The 22,624-nt window shown below is 50.6% G+C and overlaps 9 protein-coding genes across 9 annotated transcripts; 3 read left to right on the top strand and 6 right to left on the bottom strand.

Moving 5' to 3' along the window:
• Window positions 1-607: 607 nt before the first annotated feature.
• ALTATR162_LOCUS9114 (uncharacterized protein) lies at window positions 608-2,558 on the top strand (the record flags this gene model as incomplete). The annotated part of the gene is made up of 2 exons (XM_043316747.1): window positions 608-650; window positions 733-2,558. 2 exons carry the CDS (start codon window positions 608-610, stop codon window positions 2,556-2,558), a joined length of 1,869 nt encoding a protein of 622 aa, XP_043172682.1.
• Window positions 2,559-3,613: 1,055 nt separating this feature from the next.
• Window positions 3,614-5,834, bottom strand: ALTATR162_LOCUS9113 (uncharacterized protein; the record flags this gene model as incomplete). The annotated part of the gene is made up of 5 exons (XM_043316746.1): window positions 3,614-4,257; window positions 4,307-4,470; window positions 4,521-5,198; window positions 5,244-5,634; window positions 5,684-5,834. 5 exons carry the CDS (start codon window positions 5,832-5,834, stop codon window positions 3,614-3,616), a joined length of 2,028 nt encoding a protein of 675 aa, XP_043172681.1.
• Window positions 5,835-6,100: 266 nt separating this feature from the next.
• ALTATR162_LOCUS9112 (uncharacterized protein) lies at window positions 6,101-7,963 on the bottom strand (the record flags this gene model as incomplete). Its single annotated transcript, XM_043316745.1, has 1 exon — window positions 6,101-7,963. The coding sequence occupies one exon, from the start codon at window positions 7,961-7,963 to the stop codon at window positions 6,101-6,103; it is 1,863 nt and encodes a 620-aa protein (XP_043172680.1).
• Window positions 7,964-10,038: 2,075 nt separating this feature from the next.
• Window positions 10,039-10,863, top strand: ALTATR162_LOCUS9111 (uncharacterized protein; the record flags this gene model as incomplete). The annotated part of the gene is made up of 1 exon (XM_043316744.1): window positions 10,039-10,863. One exon carries the CDS (start codon window positions 10,039-10,041, stop codon window positions 10,861-10,863), a length of 825 nt encoding a protein of 274 aa, XP_043172679.1.
• Window positions 10,864-11,773: 910 nt separating this feature from the next.
• ALTATR162_LOCUS9110 (uncharacterized protein) lies at window positions 11,774-12,370 on the bottom strand (the record flags this gene model as incomplete). The annotated part of the gene is made up of 2 exons (XM_043316743.1): window positions 11,774-12,028; window positions 12,101-12,370. 2 exons carry the CDS (start codon window positions 12,368-12,370, stop codon window positions 11,774-11,776), a joined length of 525 nt encoding a protein of 174 aa, XP_043172678.1.
• A 1,457-nt stretch (window positions 12,371-13,827) lies between these two features.
• ALTATR162_LOCUS9109 (uncharacterized protein) lies at window positions 13,828-15,642 on the bottom strand (the record flags this gene model as incomplete). Its single annotated transcript, XM_043316742.1, has 1 exon — window positions 13,828-15,642. One exon carries the CDS (start codon window positions 15,640-15,642, stop codon window positions 13,828-13,830), a length of 1,815 nt encoding a protein of 604 aa, XP_043172677.1.
• Window positions 15,643-16,421: 779 nt separating this feature from the next.
• ALTATR162_LOCUS9108 (uncharacterized protein) lies at window positions 16,422-17,153 on the bottom strand (the record flags this gene model as incomplete). Its single annotated transcript, XM_043316741.1, has 1 exon — window positions 16,422-17,153. One exon carries the CDS (start codon window positions 17,151-17,153, stop codon window positions 16,422-16,424), a length of 732 nt encoding a protein of 243 aa, XP_043172676.1.
• A 521-nt stretch (window positions 17,154-17,674) lies between these two features.
• Window positions 17,675-18,794, bottom strand: ALTATR162_LOCUS9107 (uncharacterized protein; the record flags this gene model as incomplete). Its single annotated transcript, XM_043316740.1, has 3 exons — window positions 17,675-17,836; window positions 17,892-18,671; window positions 18,723-18,794. The coding sequence occupies 3 exons, from the start codon at window positions 18,792-18,794 to the stop codon at window positions 17,675-17,677; spliced, it is 1,014 nt and encodes a 337-aa protein (XP_043172675.1).
• A 1,797-nt stretch (window positions 18,795-20,591) lies between these two features.
• On the top strand, window positions 20,592-21,866 carry ALTATR162_LOCUS9106 (uncharacterized protein; the record flags this gene model as incomplete). The annotated part of the gene is made up of 4 exons (XM_043316739.1): window positions 20,592-20,762; window positions 20,841-21,267; window positions 21,320-21,496; window positions 21,547-21,866. 4 exons carry the CDS (start codon window positions 20,592-20,594, stop codon window positions 21,864-21,866), a joined length of 1,095 nt encoding a protein of 364 aa, XP_043172674.1.
• Window positions 21,867-22,624: the final 758 nt, after the last annotated feature.

Here is a 22,624-nt window from a genome sequence, read left to right as displayed (position 1 = left end):
TGGCGACGGGTATGATCAAAGGGTGTGGTGCGAGCTCATATAATTCCAGTTGTAGTGTACGAGAGAGGAAGCCTGGTGAGGCTGAGGCGCAGTCACTTCAAGCACGTGCTGCGGTTACTGAAGACTGATAGCCTCGTGCGTAGTGAATGCCGTGATGAAAGAAGAACAGAATGGTAATTTTCGATTTGTGTTGGAAGAAGGTTTCCAAGAAGTGAGAGCAACGAGTAATACCTAACCACGGGTAGGCACAGGGTCGTCGCACCCTACCAATGGGATCTCAGGGTCACATAGGCGACAGCGCGGCTGAGACCTGACCGATCGGGCTGAACATGTAACGAGACCACTGCCAGCCTTCATATTATGAAGAACCAACATTTCTAAGTACGAAACCGACGGGAAGAGATTGGCAAGGCCATACTGTATGCACTAAGCATGTCTCGATGGGAATGTGAAGTATACATTTGAAGCACGGCGCCCAACCACAAGTCTTTCGGGGTTATCGGAGATAGCCCGCATTCCGTCATCGTTCATCGAACCACTAACATCGCGACGCGAATACTCCTCCATCCATGTCTTACCGTGTTGAAGCCGCCTAGTTACTACGACAATGGGTCAAGGAGCATCGCACGATACCCCGCAATTGACACTGGGTATGTGTACGCAATCTACCACCCAGTCCTTGATCGTCGCTCCGACGTTACTGCCTAGATATCGCGACTAACAAACCCCCAGACCAACTCTCGCAGACCATAGCCCAACGATTCGCGCAGAAATGCTTCTCCCCTCTCGAACTCTACTGCTTTAATTCTGTCTTCCGTTCCCTCGCTGATGCCGAATCCGGTGTAAAATACTGGAGCGAGAGCACACTATGTCGTTTCCTCGAGCTGCCAGATGCGCTGGGCGTGGGCTCTGTCGTGTTTCAGATGGCTAGCTATCTTGGCGCATTCCCACTTCCTAGTCAAGCCCCAGCTATACTTACACAGGAGGCGCTACTCAAGGTTGTCACTATACTCACGGAGAGATATGGAGCGGTGCTTAAGAAGAGAGGAAAGGAGATCTGGCTAAGAGAGATCTACAGGAGTCTGGCCATATATGACAAGGGCATACGCTCGAGTTTGGAAGATAAAGAGAAGGAAGAGGTGGAACACACGCCGAAGCGAGGGGAAGAGGGAAGTAGCAATTTGGGTTTTGCCATTGATGCGCCTGATGAGGGAGACGAAGGAGAGGACGAGGATGACGATGAGTTGGTGCTGGCTGCGTTGGACTCTATGGATGCTATTGATGCGTTCAAGCATGGAGAACAAACGAACGTACATCATTCCATCATACCGACTGACAACTTCCTCAAGTTGATCGAACTGCTGCTGCTCATCGCGCCGATCGATGCGCAGCAAAGCCTTTCATCGCTCGCACCAGACCTCTCAGACAGAAGGGTGGCGGAGCTACGGCAGGCTGCGAATGTTATATTGTCGTCTTTTGGTGTGGAGAACCATCCAGGTGTCACGTATCGCACATTCAATACTGTCGTCTCAACGTCCTTGCCGTACCTGTTTAATGGTCTCAACCCACTCTTCGAGCACTTCCTCTTCGCGAGAGACTTTGACCTCTCTAAACGAAAGTCAGGTCCCGGTTCTCCCACTCAAGAGAGCAAACCTGTAATACCTCCGCCGAAAGCAGAACTGGAACCGGTTCTGCGAGACCCGGGAGAGATCTTGAACCTGACTACCCTGAGCCAACTGTCGTTCTTCATCAAAGGCAGCAACCTCTTCCGGCGGCTGCGGCCACTATACAGCGGCAATACACACGGCTTCAGTATGGGATCCTTCGAAAAGCAAGTCTTCAACTGGCGCGCGCCGACCATCCTCCTTGTAAAAGGCCGCCTTCTTCCCTCAATACCCTCCAGCACCCGCGAACGCGCATTGCAAGATATGCTACCACCTAAACGCCTACCAGACAGCATAACCTCAACCTCTCCCAGTCAAACGCTCATCTACGGCGCCTACATCTCATCGCAATGGAAACACACAGGCAAGACATGTTTCGGCGACTCCTCAACCCAGCTTTTCCAGCTTTCGCCCACACACGACATCTTCACAGCCTCGACATTCAGTAAAGACTATACCTACTTCTCTAAATCACCGACATATCCCGCTGGTGTCGGTCTAGGCACACCTATCCCAACACAGTCAGCTTCCACATCGCAGTTCTCTCACTCACCGTTCCGTCCTGGCCCTGTATCCCTGCATCTTGACGATGCGCTTGAATTCGGTATTTTCACACACCTTTCAGAAGGTGGCGGCTCGTTCCTTCCAAGTAAGTTACCTGGAAGGAAGAAGAAAAACTGGCAAGATCGCTTTGAGATTGAAAGTCTGGAGGTTTGGGGATGTGGTGGGGACGATGTTGCGGAACAACAGAGGAAAGAGTGGGCGTGGCAGGAACGCGAGGCTGAAGCTAGGCGGAGGATTAATCTGGGGACGGGAGATGCAGAGATGGATCGGGAATTGCTGAAGATGGCGGGGATTATTTCGGGCGATAGGAGTGGAGGGAGTATGGGGTGAGCCCGGGACTACACCTTGGTGTTGTCCCTCATTAGTAGTTTGATTTGTCCTTGCGCAAGGAAATAAGAATTACGCAAAAAGACACGGGTGAGTAAGCCGAGGAGACAGGTATTTGTAGGGGTATGTTACGACGTAACGATATGCACGGTTTACATGACTGCAGTTTTGTGAGTAGATTCCATTCGCTGTAGTAGCTGAGTGTCCTTGCAAATTGCTGATTCCCTCTAAACGCCTGTAATGCCTTTGTATGCATACATATGATACAGCTCCTCCTCTTTTCCCAAGTCTTCATTGCCCTCCACCGACTTATCTCTCAGAGATCCTCTCTTGTCGCCCGAGTATCCACAAATCCATCTATCCTTGCCTACACACAATTAGCATACTCCTCATCCTCAATCTGCACCGTGCTCATATCCCAGCCACACTCACCTCTGCTTATGCTTAGGATTCTTCGAACAGATTATATACACATATCGTCCCTTCTTTCTCCTCACGCTCTTGCACCCATCACACAGCTTCTTCACCGAACTCCGCACCTTCATGCCGCGCGTTTGTATCCGACCTCCCATGCTCAGGCCATTGAAACCGGAAACTAGGTCTCGAATACCGGTGTTGCTCGATTGTGAGGTTTGAGCGCGGAGAGCGGAGAGGGTGGGCCGTACGCAGGAGCATGTTGGTGTGTGGATGTGTTGGGTGCGGGTGCGGAGGATGGTGCGGAGGGTTTGGAGGGAGGATGGGCGCCGGAAGGGCAGGGTCAGGGCGCGGGATAGCATGCTGGTAGGTTGACGCCGCGAGCGACTTGGTGCGTTTGCGATAGAGGTGGTTGTAGTCCTGGGCGTGTGGATATGATGCTGGTGATGCGCTTGATTGGTGTTGCGGCGGAAAATGTATGCCAAGACGCTAGTGCACTCCGTCATAGTCGATGTCTTCCTAAACTTTACAGTCTTGCATGATTGTTCTCTACATTTGCATGTGCTAGGAATTATCACTACTTGTGCCTACGAAGATCGCACATCGCCAAAGCCTAACTGCAGTGTTTGCCCACCAGCTACACATTAGAATCCGCGTCCGAATCCAAATCCATGACCCCCATAATCTCCCATACCACCAGCTCCATGAAACCGGTTTCCACGACCATAAGGCGGCACTTGGGTTCCATATCCAGCTTCGCCGCTACCTACCTGCTCTCGACGAATTATGTCTTCCATGTCTTGGATAACATGAGTGGCACCATAATTCTTCAGTGCCTTCTGTAGCTGAGGCAGGCGCTGTGTGGTATCGACACCTGTAGCACCATAAGTCCCACGCATATCTCTCATGACCAAGAGCGATGCGTCATGTGGCCTTCTGCTTGATTGATGGCTCTCCCTGGCCCATTGCTCTGCCGTGCTCAGAATCTTGTCTCCTGTCTTGCGCAAATGGTTTTCTACAATTTCTTTCCAGAGAGTGGGGGGATTTTCTGCCCATTGCGTGATGCCGTATCCAATGGTAAGGCTACGCACAGCCTGTGTAAATTTAGAAGGGCCACTGGCGTTGCCTTGTCCATAATACATCTCGAATTCCGGCTCGTTGTATTCAGGGTTATCGCAGAGGACCATGGCTTGGATACTGATGAGTACTTGCAAGATGGTAGACACACCAGGTTGCCATTCCTCGCCCTTGACACCGCTTTTCCACGTTCCGAGGAGCGGCAGACACACTGCATTAAAGTCAGGGGCTTGCTGTCTTCAGCATCAACTTTTGCTTACCTTTTCCATCCAAGTGTAAATTCGGATTGAAGCTTTGAAAACAGCCTCTAGGCTGTCTGAACGCTACTTTAGGAGGTACACGAGGATACTCACGCGGGCAGAAGAGGTCAAACTCGAAAAGACCGTTTTCGTACGGCGTACCCTCCGGCCCAATTATGAGGCATCTTCTTTTTGTCAGGACTTTTTCAGCACATTTCTCTGCTCTGAGACTTACTTCATCATGTCTGGTCGGGACATGGCATGCTTCACGTAGATGCCGGAAGACAGACACGTCTTAAGCGAAGTGATCTCTGTTATTAGGTGCATGATACGTCCCGGTGGTGACTGGGTCAATGCCTGCGCGGGACCCATCAACATGTATGTTGCCCCAATAACTTTATCCGGCACTTCGACGATGCCATGGTCTGGGACTTGGGTGGTACTTGCAATATTGTTCTGAGTCCACCACTGCTCGATCCTCAAGTAGGATGACAAGTCAGAGATTTCTCGACATAACCACAACATGTCCTGGCCACGCTGATCCTTAAACTCATGCTTAAGTCGTTGCGCGTTCTGCATCATCATGTCACTTTGGATGTTCAGTTTTCCGAGACACTCCGCGAGCGGAGACGCAGTGTTTTCCGCTTCAGTGGCGGAAAGTGAACCCCCGAAAGAAAGAGATAACAAATTAACAGTATTCGGTCGACTGACGCGCTCCTCATACATCACCTCCTTTTTCGATACTTCGTGGACCCCGACTCTTTTCAAGAAGCTGATCAACGCCATGTAGAGATATTTTCTTTGCGTCGCATTTTCCAGACTATCGTTCCTCAACAACTCCGCTGCCTTGGCTAGAATCTTACTGTTGACTAGCATCGATGCGACTGCCCTCGGAGGCTGGACACCGAAAGAGCTGAGCGGCGCGGTATCGTTCTGATTGTTTCCTGGTTACGGACACAAGACCGCCAGGAAAGACAATATCATCTGGTCGAATCGATCTGAGCTCTTCTCAGCGGTCTCGGCAGTCGTCTTCTTGGGATCTCTTGCCTGAGCCCGGTCGAACATGACATGACGCATTGGTACTGCGCTTGTGTAACCGACACCGCTTCCGGTAGTGACAGATCGACGCTGGTTCCCAACAGAGACCTCATTACGCTTGTCTTCACAATACTTCTCGTCAAAGCCGCAAAGCATAACAAAGATGGTGAAGAGTCGTCCGCGGCTACAACACCAGCTCACTTTGTTCTGGCCACCGTTGAGCAACGTCTCTCTCGGCGGACCACCCTTGTCGAAGCATGCTATGAACGTAGATTTCGAGCATTTGCTACACTTGACTAGGGAGCCGATTGCTGAACAACCGCGTTAGTATAAAGTTAACTAGGAAGGTAATGAACTGACCTGCTCCGCCCAGCCAATTCTTGAACAATGTTTCCGAGTCTTTACTGCTCTGGATGAAGCTAATGTTGCATATTGGGCATTTTCTTCCCTGAAGATAACTGACGAAGTCGCTGTAGGTGTCGAACACGACCGTATTTGCTGTAGAACTCATTGTGTTTTAGGGTAAGTTGCGGGTATGTACGATTATGATGACCAGTGGTGCAAATACAACAAGAGCTTTTTGTAGTCGAGGAAATAAATGTTACGGAATTCGACTTGCTAGTTCGTCAAAGATGCCCACGCTTCACTTTACAAATGTTTCGATACATGACTGTGAACAATATGTGTGATGACGCTACCTACGAACACGTACGTATAAATAGCTTGCCCATTCAAATCTTCAGTATCCAACGTTCACGGCAGTCAACGAGAGCTGTTCTAGTGACAATGTCTCTTGACATGGTCTTCTTCCTCACTCTCTTCAAATTCGATGAAGTCGTCATGACTCCTGCGGCGAGGTGACGCTTGGATTTGCGGCTCGACCAGCGATACCATATTCACATCCTCGGCTCCTTCGCCGGTAGCCATATTCATATCAGTGCTTATTGTTGGGGCGGTACAAGCTCCTAGCGCGTCAGAGGCCATGTCCCGCATCGCCTGCTCCGCCTCTTCGTCGTCGAATTCATCCGCAACGGCGTCGTGATCCGTCTCAACTTTTGTTTCCGCTTCTGGATGCTGCCGCCAGCTGAACGAGAATACTGGTCGCCGGATGCTTGATCCCATGACTTGATCCGGCAACCTCTTTTGGTTCACAGTATTCCTGCCTGTATGTACTATGAGATCGTCGTCATCATCGTCGTCATTATCGTTGTGGCTCCAGTCACTCCAGTCATCCTCTTGTTCCTGTCCTGCTTCCTCATCTTTCAAACCCAAACCAACATCCGCGAAGGCCACTAGACCCTGGTGTCCAATCTCTTTAGCATCTTCGAAGCTTTCATCCCGCTCTCCCGTTAGCCTATGTAGCTCCTCATCTTCATCTTCTTCGATGCCAGATGAGCCATATTTGGAATCGCTCATGAAGCTTGTGTCGACCCATGTGCGACCGAACGGGCTTGCGTGTCGGCCTCTTTCGTAGAATGGAGAGGCTCGTTGATAGTAAATTGATCGTCGCGACGAAGGTGAGGGGAGATCTTCCGGAAAGGATACTCCGAATATTGAAGGAGAGGGCAGATGATCTCGAGGTGACTTTTGAGGTGGTGGCGGAGAGGGCCTGTAGATGCTCGAATCTGAAGAGGTAGATGGAGAGCGTGGTGGCATGTCAGAGTTGTTGGAAGGTGATGAGATCGTATTCGCTCCATTAAGACCGGGTGTAGTCTGGTTGACTTGCTTTACGGTTCGATTGGATGCGCCGGCGAAGTACTGCAGCCTCTCTAGTTCCGTTCCGAGCGGGTCGGGCGAGGAAGAAGGAAGCTTAGTTCTCTTATCCTCTGCACTGCGTTGTTCCAGGCGCCCATTTGGGACAAATATTTCACTCCATCCTTCCACAAGGAACGGAGTGCGCGTAGCTAATCCGAATGCTTTCATACAGCTACTCGCTCCGTTGACCGAATCTAGTATCGCAAAGCCGTCTTGACGAGAGTCTTCTTCCCACCACCTCTCTCCTGTTGCATACTGTTCGTATATGCTCACTAAATTGGCCCACCGGCCTTTCTCAGCGTGCCATATCCGTCTAGTGGTATGGTAGATGGTTAGTTCGTTGGGTTCGATTAGTGATACTCCTGTGTCTTCGGATATACGAGACTTGCAAGGCCCGCCAACGAGGCGCCAGACATTCGCGATGCGCTCAAGGGAGGCAAGACATTGGCACATAAGGCAGACCGGGCATACATCGATCGCTGTGCAAGGATTGCCGGGGTGGATGGAATGCTTGCAGAGGCGTGTGCTAAGTAGACCTAAACTTTCCTCTTCGTCTCTGCTATCTTCTTCGATGGGAGACTCCTCTGAGTCCCGCATATACAACTTCTCCTTAACCTGTCGAGTGTTCATGAAGGCCTTGAAAGTCTGCACACTTGGCAACCCCCCTACATCCTCCTCCCGCGCCGCCCGGATTATCTGTCTCCACGCTAGTCTGGAAGAATAAAACGCTGCTTGCTCGGGGTCCTCGATATTGGTCTGCCAGTGGATATAGATTGGGTACAATTCTGGTCCAAAGATTAGAGCGGCAGCTCTAGTGGAGGTGAGGGGATGGCTCGTTGTGGAGGCGCAGTGAAGAGGGCAAGTGGCGGTCGGAGTGCCGGACATAATGATATTGGGTCTTTGTTCCGGATGTGTGGCATGTGAGTGGGGGAAGTAGTCGTGTGAGGAGGGCTGCTTGGTGAGGCGCAATTGATCGGTGTTTGGTTAGTTGGTTGGTCGGTGGTTCTTTCACTTGGTCGTGAATCGTGCCTGTGAACTCTCACTTCGTATTTTCTAGCAGTCCTATTGCATTAAACAATTCGACTCTTCTTAAGAGAGCTGATCAAAAAAAGAGCTTCCACATGCAACATTGCCATACCTTGGTTTCGCGAAGACATGTTGCGGTGAGCCACTCATGTCTACCACGATCTTAATGATACTCAAAATGAGAGGGTTCTCTCGAATAAGATGTCGCAGCTGTAATGAGGTTCTACGCAACATCTCAGAACCGTTTATGGAAAACAAGGAGAAGCAAGTGGGGTGCAGTTGCTTTCGTCAAACACCATGGCTTTCCATTCTTCTCTGTTCACAACACTGCAACATGGGTTTCATTTCTCGAAGCCGCACTATCGAACGTACCATTCTATGGACCCATAGGCACTTCATAGTTCAGTTTGGAAGAGGGGTAATGTTCTAAACACCTCGGCTTGTCAGATATGGGGAAAGTGTAGACTTATGAAGCTGAGGGTGAACTTCAATCAGGTAGAGCCCATGCATGCATGGTAAAGGGAGAGCGCGCGACTGAGACCTCGCATAGCGGGTATTGTGGGGTCCAGGCTCGCAAAAGAACCAATGTCCAGCCGCCCATGCTCCCAGATCATAGTAGCTCGATCAGGCTTTAGAGTCTACGAATTGCTTTACAAGCGATAGTGTAGATAGAACCAGAGTTATGTTTGTGATGCCAGTGAAACATAACGCCAATTACGAACGGTCTGTATGTCGATGAAGGTAGTCAAGCGGTCGCGCATCTGTAACTGCGCCGCACAAAGCTCAAATCAAGACCTGCATAGTGCAACGTAGCTCGCATGCAAGCTATGTATGCCGACCAGATCTAAAACGGACAATGCACGCTTCCAGCAATCAATGCTTTTGAAGAAATTGCTCGATGCAGTAACGCATGATTAGATGAAGGGGACCCAGAGCCCGACGGCGAGGTTATTGTGGATGTATGTCGTGCGCCGCTTTCGTGCAGTCCGAGGAAGCGTTCCAAGGTTCTTGTGTGCATTGATCTTACCATTGTCTGTTCTGGGACTAGTGGGTGGCTCCAGTGGCTGGGGTGGCGACCAGGGATGGCTTATCGGTGGACGATGGTGTTAATTATGCTGTGAGACGAGTATCCTCTCGTCATGGCGAGCACATGAGAGTTGAGTCTAAGGGGTTTCGAACAGGAAGTTGGTTGTGTAAGGAACAACGTGGAACAGACCGGGCCAGTCAGGATGGTTCGGGAGGAGCCGTCGGGCTTGGTTAACGCGAGACTGCTTTCATCGTAACGACTTCAATCCACCAGTACTCATCAATAGCCAAGGCAAATAAGCTCGCCAGACACTCCGCGAAATATGCCGATCTAGATCAATTGGAAACCAATGCTGCGTCTATTTCAGCCCTATGTCATCACGAATGTAAGCTTGCAGGCGGTGGCTATCTGGTCATTTACAAACCTTTGAACAGTTCCACTGCGAAGTGAAAATCTAGTAAAAAGACAATACACTCGTAGTCTCATATCTCGTCTGCCAACACCACTTTCCTTCCTGATAAATTTGAAGTGTACAATGGACGCAAGGCGACCGGGTGGACAAATGTATGACTAAGCGATGGTACCGAGATGGCCGATGCTCGGACTTGAAGCTGGGGCTGCCCCAACCATCTTGTCATCAGCTATCACATCTCAACTGTCGCATGTCGCTGAACAGCACGAGTTTCTAAATAATTCGACAGCGATCTCGCTGCATTAAAGAATGGGCTAAATGCTATTTCCGAAGCTACAAAGCGACTGTTACGTCCGACTAACTCCGCAACTAGCCTAGGCTGCAACCACGAGTGGACATATAGCAACACGCTTGCTCTCAGTTGCTGGATTTGTTCATGACATCCTCATTTACCTAGCAACCATAGTCTACATACAATCACGTCGATTCCCAACAATGTCTGGACCATATCTCCACGGCCATCACGCATCCGTCCTCCGCTCTCATAGCTGGCGCACTGTTGAGAACTCCTGTCCTCACCTCCTCCCTTACCTCAACAACCCTTCGCTCAAGATACTCGATGTGGGTTGCGGGCCAGGTACCATTAGCGTCGACCTCGCCCTTCGCGTCCCACAAGGCTTCGTCTATGCCATCGATCCGTCCGCCGAAGTCATCGAGAAGGCACGAAAACACGCAGAAGAAAAGGGCGTCACAAACATACGATTTGAGGCCGGAGATATCTTTGAATGGGACAAGCTCGATGGTATAGAAGAGGCTAGCTTCGATATTGTACATGCGCATCAAGTGCTACAGCATCTGCAAGATCCGCTAGGTGCCATGAAGGAGATGAAGCGATTAACCAAGTCAGGCGGCGCCGTTGCAGTTCGAGATTGCAACTACAGTGCCATGGACTGGTACCCAGAGCATCCTGGGATGCAAAAGTGGAAGGATCTGTACATCAAGATCGCGTTTGGGCTAAAAGCACATCCGAACATGGGCAAGTACCTGCATGCGATAGCCATGCAGGCTGGCTTCCCAAGAAGCGATATCGAGGCTAGTGTGGCTGCCTGGACGTTTAGTACACCAGAGGAGAGGGAGTTCTGGTGCGGACTCTGGGCTGACAGGACCGTTAAGAGCGACTACAAACAAAGAGCTCTAGATAGCGGATATGCGACGGAGCAGGATCTGGAAGACATCGCAGCGACGTGGAGAGAGATGGAGAAGAAGGAAGACGGCTGGTTCGCCGTTATCAACGGACAAGTCATCTGCCACGTTAGGTAAGGGTCTATAGGTAATCAGACGCCTGTCCTGTCTTTCTGCTCGGTCGTTCTTTTCGCCTCGTGTCTCTCACCTTCCTATCGGACAAGGTCCTCAATCCTTGGCCCCGCACGTCTACGTTACACTTATCCCACGCTTTCCGCTTGCCTCCAATCGCAGAACCCACCGCACTTACCGCGTGCCAGTCATCTGACTGCTTATGCACTAGCTGCCTAGGCTTGTCGTAGCTGCCTGTAGCTACCTGAGCTTCGTATATCAACCCCACTTAGCCCCTCCAACTTTAACCAGCTATCAGCGCATCCCACGATATCACGAACATTTCATTCTACTCCAAACATCAACAATACCGACAGTCAACAGTCGAAATGCAGTCCACAACCATCCTCGTCAATTTCCACAGCGACTGCCCAAAGTGCGGCGCCGGTATCAGCGGCGATGCCAAGACCTGTGGAGCTTGCGGCAGCGTAAGGCGATTAAAGCAACTTTGAGAGTCAAAGCATAGCTAATTCCTATAACAGTCCTGCCCAGTCTAGACCAGCGATGCTCCTCTCGAACAGAACGTTATAGTTAATGAGGCTGACTGGAGGGAATACCCAGAGGCTGGACGTGCACGACGTTGACGTGGGAATCAGTGCGGCTGTGCATGAGAAGGAGAGTCAAGAAAGTAGTTGATGCGTCTAGTGAGTGATTGAATCGAAGCCTATTTCAAAAAGGACGAAATCATTTTAACGAAGATGGGTATCGTGATACAAGAAAAGGACCGTCGTGAAGTTCTCTAGAGACATGCGCAAAGCAAGCTTGGCTGCGAAATAATCAGATTACAGCGGAGATGCCTTAACATCACTGTGTACAATTAGCCAAATCATCATCTCTACGTTGATTTGGAGATATTTACCCTTGTGCGACTGGGAATTTAGTAGCCCTTTTTCATCCGCAAGAAAGCCAGCATGGCAGACACCGCGAGGACGAGGACGGTAAGAAACATGAAGACGCAGTCGGCTTGGGTAGACCTGCATCTTGATGTCATGGCGTTAGGGTCGGTGAACCAATACCAGCACCCATCTTTAGTGCAGCCGCCGTTGAAGATGTCGTTGTTTATGATCTTGGCCGCACTACGGTAATCTATGTCACCATTGCAGTCCACGCCGGAGATCTTGATAGCGAGTACCTGCATCTTTATTAGCCGAAACATTCAATTACGAGGTCGAAGAAGCCCGTGACGGCCCAAGCTGGCACTTACGATTCCACCCGCCGCGTTGATGAGAGCAACCACGGCATCGATGATCAAGCCTACCATGCCATCAAGAAAGCTCAAGAACAGAGCTGCGACACCAAGAGCCGCTCCCAAGATTGTGACACCGCCCACAACAGCTGAGAAGCCTAGACTGGCCGGGAGACTACCGATGTGATGACCGCGTATCAAAGAGACTGATATTCCGAGTACAACGATGCCGAAAAGAGCTTGGAAGCCGCGAACGACGAAGTTGAGAAGTGGGTTTGCGATCGCCATGTTATTGGTCTGTACAACGAGTCGTGCGCGTATGGGTATGGATGGACGTCGATTCGTCTCGACAACAGTGGTGGTATGAGTGTGATCGTGGGAGATTTTTTTTCCAACACGTATGAATGGAGGTCAAAGGTAAAGATTGAAAAGAGCAAGCGCGACGGGTATCACCTCACTATTTACGGTTGTGCGCGCTCGTTTGCACGTCATTTGCTATTGGCTTTGCTCGTCTGTGCCGCCTTCACGTCTGGCAACAGCAGTTTCATCTTGTCGTGCGGCGTCCAAGGCAGACACATCGTTGGCGCAGCCTTACGATTCTCGCGATATACTACTGATTTGATGGGGGCTAATCCCGCTGTGGTGAAGGGATCTTCGGATACGGTGTGGTTGCCTGGGGATGTCGGAGGGGACCTGCCAAGTTTGGACGTGTAGGTCATGTTGAAGTTAGACTGCCATCGTATCTCTTCTTGCCGGTAAAACTTGGGTACGGGTCTGTGACTCATACTGGTGGTCGTGATTAACGAAACGACATGTCGTTGTACATACTATTGCTACAACACGATATGTTCAGACGTGGATCAAGCTTCGGATCCTATCATCTCTGTCTCTGCCACATCTTGCATAACCAACCAACCTGTCATCATCGGAGAGTATTGCAATGTATGGATGATCATTGCCAGAGGCTGCAAATGTCAATGCGCAAGGCGCCCAGGAATTGGGGGCTAGAAATTCTCACCGGTCAATATCCTGCCTGCCTTGAAGGATATCGTGCAAGGCGGCAGCTCACGCGAGGCTGCGTTCATTCAAAGCCCTGTCTATTATCCGGACCTATGACTTTGTTAGCAAAGTGTTACAGGTATGCGCGAAGATGTGCTCGTCACAGTACCCCTGCTTGTGACTGTATTTAGCTCAACCAATGAGAACGCACCGGCCTCTAGCTTAGCCTCCCAAGTAACAGTTGCTCTATTCCCTTCACCTCCTCAGTTCATCGCATAAAGAAGCTGTCACTTCTTTCTTACTGCAAAGTTCCCATCTTGGCGTTCCTCAGGTTTGCCCTGTCGAAACAGCATCTGATCGGGGTCTTACCGTGTGCAGCCCATGTCTACCTAGGTACCGAGGTACAGTCGTTGTAATCAGGTACATCTAAACATATCCTGGAGATGCCCGAGCATTGACCCTAGAGGGTAGGCTGACTATAGCGCCCTCACGTGTGAGTAACAATTTGATTCACTCAAAGTGGAAGAGTCCCGTTGTGTTCTAGACGATGTAATGCAGACAGTAGTGGTAACTCATAATGTGCCGGTGCACAGGGTTCCCTGGTGCGTTTCTATCCGATGCTCAACCATCAGGACTACAAGAAGGATGGCCTCTCCTCAACATGACGGGATCTATCATCTATCATCCACCATCGATCGATTACCTACTCACTCTTTTGCATGCATTGCTTTGTACTTGTTTCGAGCTCACTTGTTCAGTCTCGCTGCCCTCTCCGGATCTCTCCACCAGGCACACTGCTCCATCCTAATAGCCGTAGCCTCATCCTCCATCATTGTGCCACCCAGGGTCGGGGGGTTGACGACTAGCTGTCTGCTTCCAGTTCCCTCGTACTGCTCCCACGTTGCACTGCCTGCCAAGGCATAGGTGTTCGGATCTCCACTGACAATAAAACTCGCCCAATAAGCGCTGTACATGTCTGCAATCTCGGGGTATTGTGTGTTTGCCTGACCGTTAAAGTAGGAAGAGTCACTGGCGTGTGGCACACCCAAGTACGTTGGCGCCCAGTTTGGTGTATTGAAGCGCGCTTTGTAGACTGGAGCAGAGGTGGAGGAGAGAGCCGACGCAGTGTCTTGCACCGGACATATATAGGAGTAATCTCCATAGGCTTCAGATACTCGCTCGAACTGGTCCGAAACATAACCGAGTGTGCCAGCCTCTGGCTTTACATCTGGGTATAGGGTCTGAAGATCGGAAAGATCGTCAGATGTTAGGCCTGGAACGAGGGTCTTCCAGAAGTTGAGGTAATCGGTGTTGGTACGTAGGTCTTGCGGGGCGAAGGCTTTGCCTTCATCGGTGGTGGAGGAAATCAGCATTGGGATGTTGAAGAAGGTGCCGTCTTCGCCTGAGGTTGAGCCGCGCTTCTCGATCAGGGGGCCAGGAGAGACGGGTTGCCATGGCCAAGTAATGTTGTAGTTGTGAGCATTGTATAGCGAAGAAGACATGAACTGGATGTCATCGGCTTCCGCGGCACGAAGGCACTCCAGGGCGGCAGAGCTGGGCGACGCAGGACAATTCAAGTAGTCCATGATATCTGCGACTTGGCGTTGGTAGATGGGATAGTCAACACCTGGGAAGGCACGCGCGGTTGGTGAGCCGGAGGACATGATGACCTTGCTGAACAAAGGCTTTCCGACATCCTCGGCGTAGTTGTGGAATAGGTGGATGCCGACCGAATGACCGCCAGCACTTTGGCCACCAAGCGTGACCTGGTCTTTGTCGCCTCCAAATTCGCTGATGTACTTCTGCAAGAACTCCAATGCCATCTTCTGGTCGCGGATGCCCAAGTTCAAAAGACCCTCCTCTTCCATAAACTTAGCAGGCAAGCTGCCAAGCGCACCCAATCGATACTGTACAGTAACGACCATGAGGGGTTCCGTGCTCTTTTCCACAAACAGTGCTCCATCGAAACTGCGGTGAGAGCCCGATACAAACGAGCCTCCATGCAAGAAGACCATAGACGGCAGTTTCTGGTCCATAGGAATACCTGAGGGTCGGTATACGTTGATGGTAAGACAAGCTTCCGACTGTCCGAGCGAACTATACATGTTCTGGAAACATGCCGGCCCAGTGGATGTCGCATCCTTCACACCATCAAATGGTTCAGGCCATGTTACCGGCATGAACCTCCCCTGCCCAACTGGCTGGGTGGAATACTCCACATTCATCCATGCATCCACCGGCCGGCTGAAGGTCTCCGTCTTCCTCAAGTTCATGAGCAGCTGGGTGCCCTGGAACGATCCGTAATCCGGCAAGCTGACAAGAAGGGATCCATCTGGCGTCTCATGGTCCGGAGGACTTGGTCGTTGTGGCGTGCCAGGCTGATATGGTCTGGCATAGGTAAAAGCGCCAAAGTACCAAAACAGCAGGACAGTGCTACCGGAGAAAATCATGATGATGGCTAACCTCCTCTTCAGCCATCGTGAGGAGAAATGGGTTGCTTTCATAGTATTTTCTTGCTCCCGGGCTTCTGCCGATGGCGGTGCAGGGAGTCGGTCCGCCATGGGTGCCGGTAGGCGCTAGCGGCAGCGGAGAGCGGAGTGACTGCGGGGATACTGAAGCGATGTAACTATTCCAACGGATAATCTCGTCATGCGCTTACTCTTGTTCGCGCTAGTTCGAGGTCGTGATGGGGACAATGTTGGTGTTGAAGGTAGGATAAGGCACGTGGCTGGCGAATAATGACGTTGCCGAGACACTACCGAGTCAAGATATCGGTCGTGCAAGGATGTTTAAAGCCATTCCGTGAACTTGCACGATGAATTACCTCCGAAGCTTACCCGTATAAAGCTTACCCTTCCTTCTCCAAGCCGCTTCACGACAGGTCCAAAGAAGCAGTTTTTCTTTCATCTCCCGCCTACCGGACGTATCCATGAATCAATAGAACATTACAAGGTACTATGTTAGTTCAGTGCTTGGCTTAAACCAAGTATTGCATCACGAAAAAGCTCATTCCTCATTCCAGCATCGGATGTGATCGCCGGTATTCAACGAGGAGAAAAAGCGATTTAAGTTGATAGCGAAGTTCCAATTTTGGTGAGGGGTGAGAATTGGTGGCGTCCGGAGAAGTAGAAGCCATCTTCTGCACCCCACAAGCTAACGCAGCATGATCCAAGCATAGGCCTGGACCGGTCAATGTTCTGGCACCGAAAAGTAATCAGCGCTAAGTCATGCTGTGCGACTTGGGCCTTGCTTGTTGAGCGCAGAACAAATGTTGGTGTATTGCTAGCGTTTCTCTCGCCCAAGCATTAAGGTACATATCCACACAATATCCCACCCAGGCCTACTTTCCCTGCTCTGCCGCCTCCTTCTCCACGGCATCTGCCATATCCGCCAATGTATCGAACTTCCAGTTGTATACTGGATCATCACGATTCCCCATAACCGCGCCCGGCCTGTAGATCCAAGAACTCTTGATTCCCATATCCTTTGCTGGGTGATGGTCGTGGTATTGAGATTGCGCCGTCTGCAGGACCTCATGCTTCTCGACGCCAAATTGCTCCTTCACTTTTGCCAACATGTATTCAAAGTTTTTCAAGTCAGGCTTGTAAGACCCGATGTCCTGGGCGGTGTAGACCGCATCGAACTTGTATCCCTTGAGCCCATTCGCATTTCCAAGCTTGAACGATTCATGGTCGACGTTCGAAAGAACGACAAGCTTGAAGTACTTGGACAGCCTCTCCAAAGCAGAGGGTATATCAGAAAAGCCAGGCCAGTGCCCAACACTCGCTCCAAACTTCCTACTCTCCTCTTCACTAGGCTTCTCCAAACCCAGTTGCTCACACATCTCAGGGAGTACCATAGTGAGCACTTCGGAGTACTTGAGATGACCGTGTTCTCTTTCGACCCTTGCCTCGATCTTGTGCATGACCTGCATAATGTGCTTGCGATCCATGCTCTCTTGGCCGGATTTCTTGAGATGTGGTCGTAGAGCGGTGAGAGCGCCGGCCTCCCAGTCTATCAGCGTACCGTATACGTCGAAAGACAGGAGCTTGAAATCGGTAAGCTTGGACATGGTGGTGGCCTGTTGTGTGTCGTGATAAAAGTGATAGATATGTATAAAGGTGTAAGAAATCTGATCTGTTTGAGCTTAGTATTGATGAGCGAACTGAGAGCAATACCGGCGATTATTATATGTCCCTTCATGACTGTACGGTTGTCGCTGCCCAGAGGGCTCTTGGGACCCCACTTGGTACTATGACGTTGGCGGGGTACGATAACGCGCCCTACAAAGTACATACTAACATTTACGACAGCCGAGATGGTGATAGCTGGTAGTGAGTCTTGATCTAGACGCTACATACGCTTCTTTGTGCGATCTGATATTGCTCTCTAGGGAAGCCGTACGCTAGATAGGGAATGATGCATGCAGATGGCGCAGAGTCGCGCTTAACTCCGCCCCTTTGCCAGCAAGTAGAGTATGTCGAATCGTTCACGGAAGAGTCACAGGCGAAAGAAACGTGAAGCGCGTCTACGAAAATCTGAATTGTGTTCGATCGGTTTTCATCCGCAATTGGACCGTCATTTACCCGTAGTCTAAGCAGTGTTGACAACCTCAGTTCTCATCTCGTACGGCAAGCTACCAATCTTCGATTCTAGGACTTCCTTGGTCAACCTCCACAAGTTTCTTTGCAACTTCTCATCCCTAGCCTGCTTGGACGCTTCTTGGACCTTCTTATCAGGAACGATATACGAGTTCTGCCGGAAGTCAGCTCGAGATTCTTGACGGGAGGGACGAGGTGTCTCTACTTACTTGGATCTTGTCCTTCACAATATCCGGAGACGCTGTAGCAAACAAGGCCGGGCGACATCCCTCAGCTACAGGGTCCTTCATGAACGGCCGCACAGCCATGACTCCAACCTTTCCCATGGTACCATAAGCCTCGACTGCCTGGTCTTGCTGATCCGTTGACACGCCACCGGGGTGTGTCGCATTGATCCAAGGTAAGCCGTTGCTCTCTGTAACTTGGCCGAACTCGCCGGCCTTGATACGAAAGTACAGTTCGCGAAGGAAGAGGATCTGCGCTAGCTTGGTGCGGTTGTAGAGCTTCGTTGCGCCAATGTCTTGGTTCATCTCCTGGATTGATTCAAACTTCATGCTTGAGTCAGCGCCCCTGTGTAGATCAGACGATTGGTGCACGATGCGAGAATCAGGCGTCTTCTGCAGTATAGGCAAGAGCGTGAGCGTAAGATGAGCCTGTGAGAAGACGTTGACCTGCATGTGGCTGTCCAGACCATCGCGCGTCTCGTTGTATACGCCAACACCTAAACCAGCATTGCAGACCAAAGCATCGAGCCTATCCAGCTCCTTTGCGAGCGACTTGGCTACTTCGTCGACCTGCTTGAGGTCTTCGAGGTTGCACTTGCGCCACTCGACTTTGCTTACGTCCCCCCATTCCTTGAGCGCTTCTTGGGCTTCGTCGGCGTGGTCTTCTTTGTTCGAGAGCAGGTAAATCTTCGCGGGGTTGTGCTGAAGGAGGTGAGCGACGATACCGTATCCGATTCCGGCAGAGCCGCCAGTAACAACATAGACCTATCGTAGTAGTCAGTAAGTTGAGCATGCAGAGGGAAGAAGATCATTTACCTTCCCACTGAGGTCGGGGATGTCTGTGTTGGGGTCGAACGCGCTGCCGATAGCTTTCTTAATTGTGTCCATGATGATGAAGTGTTAGCTGGGCGTTTGTTGTTCTTCTTCTTCTTCTGTGTATTTAATTTCTACAAGGTAAGCTGATGTTTCCACCCAGGCGACAGGTTGGGTCATATCACGTCGTCTTAGAACGCGACGCGCATGGTGTCGTCATAATGAAATGGGTGGAAGCTGCGCCTCTAGCTACGACGTTTCCATGTCGCATGGGAAGACCCAGATGTGACATCAGCGGTCCGTTGAGCTACGCTACGAGTGTTCAAGCAGATTTCTCAAACATGACAAGGTGAATGTAGTATGTGAAGTTATGTTCGTCGGGGCCATCAAGCATAAGATCAGTTCCGCGGCAGGGACCGGCGATACGGACAGGGGTATCACAGCGCACTCTGTCCACATGACATTAACAATGCGTTCAGCATCGCATTATAAGGGTTGTTCATCATGTTGGTGAAAAATTTTGTAGCTTAAGTCCTAGAGAAGACTTCAAGTGAGGAAGTATAGACGGGAGGCGCGCTGCGTGCCTGAGAGCGTGCGCGACCCCGCACAGGTACCCTGGACCATCACGTCCATGTTAGCTCCTTCCTGTTGCTGTGCCACACAACCAAGCTCGTCAATGTACCATCCTCCGCTTGCGTCATGTCACCTACATATATGTCTCATATGAAGCATTACCTGTGGTTTGCAGGAATCTGGCGGCGAGCCGGGAGCCCAACAAACATACCTCAAATCCACTACACCAATCTCTTCTATCGCAGCTCATTCCACGCTCATCACAACAACTTCCAAGATGCTGTGTAATGTCTGTAAGCGCAGTTTGGAGGGGACGAACGATCCCACAATCACGCCTCGCCTTCGAGTTGCGCCGCCACGAGCTCACAGTTCTACTCGCGCCATGCTTGACATTGAAAGATATGTGTTCGGTCATCGCCAAACACATGACTCTCTGGTGCAGTCAATCAAACAGAACTGCGTGCTCTGCAGTGGAGTCAGTAGTTTGATTTTGAACTTGTTACGTTTGGAAGCTACTCCATGGTACGTTAGTGATTTAGAGTGCACAGCCGCAACGCGTTACACGGATGATATAGATACTGGTGAAGTTACTGGTGGACAGATCGAGCTGAGAGGCCACTGGACAGTCGTACGGACTGTTGTTGAAAGAACTATAGGCGAACCGCTCAACGCTCGTCGTTTAGCGCACTTTCGATACCCCGACCTGAGCCCAGCGCTCAAGACATCTCTCGCTGTTATGGCCGGCGCTTCAATCTTTTACGATACCGAGGACGACATGATGGACCAAGTGTTCTGCGTCCCTATTTACGCAAGATGGAAGCACGGGCCTCGGTGGTCCTTTCGTGGTATTGTTCTAGCACCAGTGGAAGGCCAACGCCTGTCGTATCGCCGCATCGTCCTTCTCGAAGGTTTATTTGACACCGAGCAGGTAGCGCAGACCTTCTTTTCAAAATTTGAGAAAAGAAGTGCCACGGTTGTATGATTGCCCTGCAACTACTAGACACTGCGTGATATTACTGACATAATGTCACCGTTATGATGTGCAGATAACACAAGAGGAGTCAATGCTTCACCTCTCATGGCCCATGATTTCCTAAACATGATATCACCATGCACTTTCTGCCTGGCCCGCTAGCGTTTGCACTCAAAGTGCCTCGGAACAAACCTTTGCGCCTACAATATGATGGTCATTTTCTCTTCTTCCTAAGCCACCTTGTGTCAACACACCTACCTTTACCTTGCTGCTCTGGCTCCTCCAATTAACCACCTTCCATCAACGCGCAAAGCCCACACTTCAATATGAAGCTGTTGATCTTTCTATTGCTCGCCTTCGCGGCCCTCATAGCTGCTTGTCCACCGCCCCTCAATGACTTCTATTATCTCAGTAACGAGACACACACTACCGAGGACCTGCTTTTGGATCTCCGACGTGGAAACACGCAAATGGGATGGGATGAGGTCGTCACCAAGGTAATGATATAGATGTGCATCTTGTTCTTGACAACTCACTAACACCAATAATAGTCCGGACGACCGCGCCAGCCCTAGCCCCACGGTCTCATCACTTACTGCTTCGCTACACCCGCAATCAGTGAAAAGTACAAGGACACACTGACTGCTGCCTGGGATCTCTGGAAAACTCAAATTGGCGAACCAAGCAAGGAGAACCAGCATCAGCTCATCATCAAAGAACATGGATGGTGGGACAAGGAGTGGCAATACTGCTACAACAAACAGAAGCATCCCGGGGATTTCCTCGTCTGGAACTCCATCGTTCCAGCCCAGACGGTCGTCATAAATGAGCTGCCCAGGTTTGTACCCGGTATGGGTGCGTCTGCGATTGTTGGATACATTCCAGATGAGTGGCCGATTCATTCTCCTCGAGAAGGTCGCCATAAAGTCTTGTTCAATCCTGAGGCCAAGGACAAATTCCCTGACGAGAAGTCTTGGATTGCTAATATCGCGCACGAGCTTGGTAAGCCATTCCTTAGTAAAGAATCTCAGTGCATCTGCTTACAGAACGTCAGGACATGTTGCGGGTCTTTGGCATGAGCATCAGCGACCCGATCGTGATCACTATGTCCGATTCAACTGTGAAGCTTTACCTGGTTATGACGCAGCCAAGATCTTGGTCGATCAGCGTGGTGAAGACAAGATGGAGGATGTCTGCAACGATGGAACACTGGCGGGCACTTACGGCTTCAGTACGTTACTCGATTCAACTTGCCTATACATCGAATAACTTACCTCACAGGCATCATCGACCAATACGACAAGATCGACCACCTCGATCGCGCCGGCCCGGTTGACGGCCAATGGTGGTATTTGGTCCAATCCTATAAGGACCGCGAATATGACGCCCACTCCCTTATGCATTGGGGTTCTGATGCGCATTACTGGCGCGATGACGACGAGAAGCTGAGGGTGCAGCTCGCCGTATGGAAAAATGGTGGACCGGACTATACGCCACCAGGAAACCCTACTAAGGATGACTTGAAGTACAGCAAATGGGCTGTTGCACCTACTCGGAAGGACGCCGAGGGGATTAGGAAGATCTATCCGTGGAAAGATTAGATATGTACAGCTCTTGTAGCCATACACGCTTGAAAACGTGGTCTGGAGGGGATTTCCGGCATCCAAAGCCGACGACTAAGTCCTTCCTGGGATATGTGCATGGCGGCTAGAACTCAGTAAGTGAGCCTGCTTTGCTCTTCTCACCTGTACCTCACCTAGATGTGTACCTAATCGAGCTACTGCTCTCCCACTGTTGATACATGTCATCTAAATCTGAGACTAGTCATCGCACATGTTTCGAGGGCATGTGGTCTGGACTCGAAAAAAGAGTATGGCAAGACGCTCGGGATTCAATATGTCGCTAGACTAGATCGCTTGAAGAGATACGCGGGTTGAAGTTCCACCATGTCCTACCACGTTTCAATGATTCTCTTTTTGCTCTCATCCACGACCTTTTTTGTTCTACAGTAACCCTTTACTACTGCCTATCTACTCACCCAGGGACACTCTCCTATTACCATAGACAACTCATAGGCTGTCGTTGACCCTTACTTCATGTGATATGCACGAGTCTTACTACCAGGCCGAGCCACCAGCCCACTGCCTGTCCAGGTCCTTATCACTAATCCCCTTTCCCTTTGCGCCTTCGATACCTCTCCCTCTCCTCTCCAAAGCACTCGCTCCAACAAAGCCAATGCACACATCCATGTGGACCCTGAATATTGAACAGTATTCCGACAGTCTAGAGTACCGCAGGTACGTTAGTAAAGAGCGTCATAGAGTTCAGCGAAGCCCAATGTGGAGTATGCAGGGAGGCC

The sequence above is a fragment of the Alternaria atra genome, assembly GCF_907166805.1.
Source record: "Alternaria atra isolate CS162 genome assembly, contig: 29, whole genome shotgun sequence".
In the NCBI taxonomy this organism is placed as follows: domain Eukaryota; kingdom Fungi; phylum Ascomycota; class Dothideomycetes; order Pleosporales; family Pleosporaceae; genus Alternaria; species Alternaria atra.
This window is presented reverse-complemented; position numbering and strand designations above follow the sequence as displayed.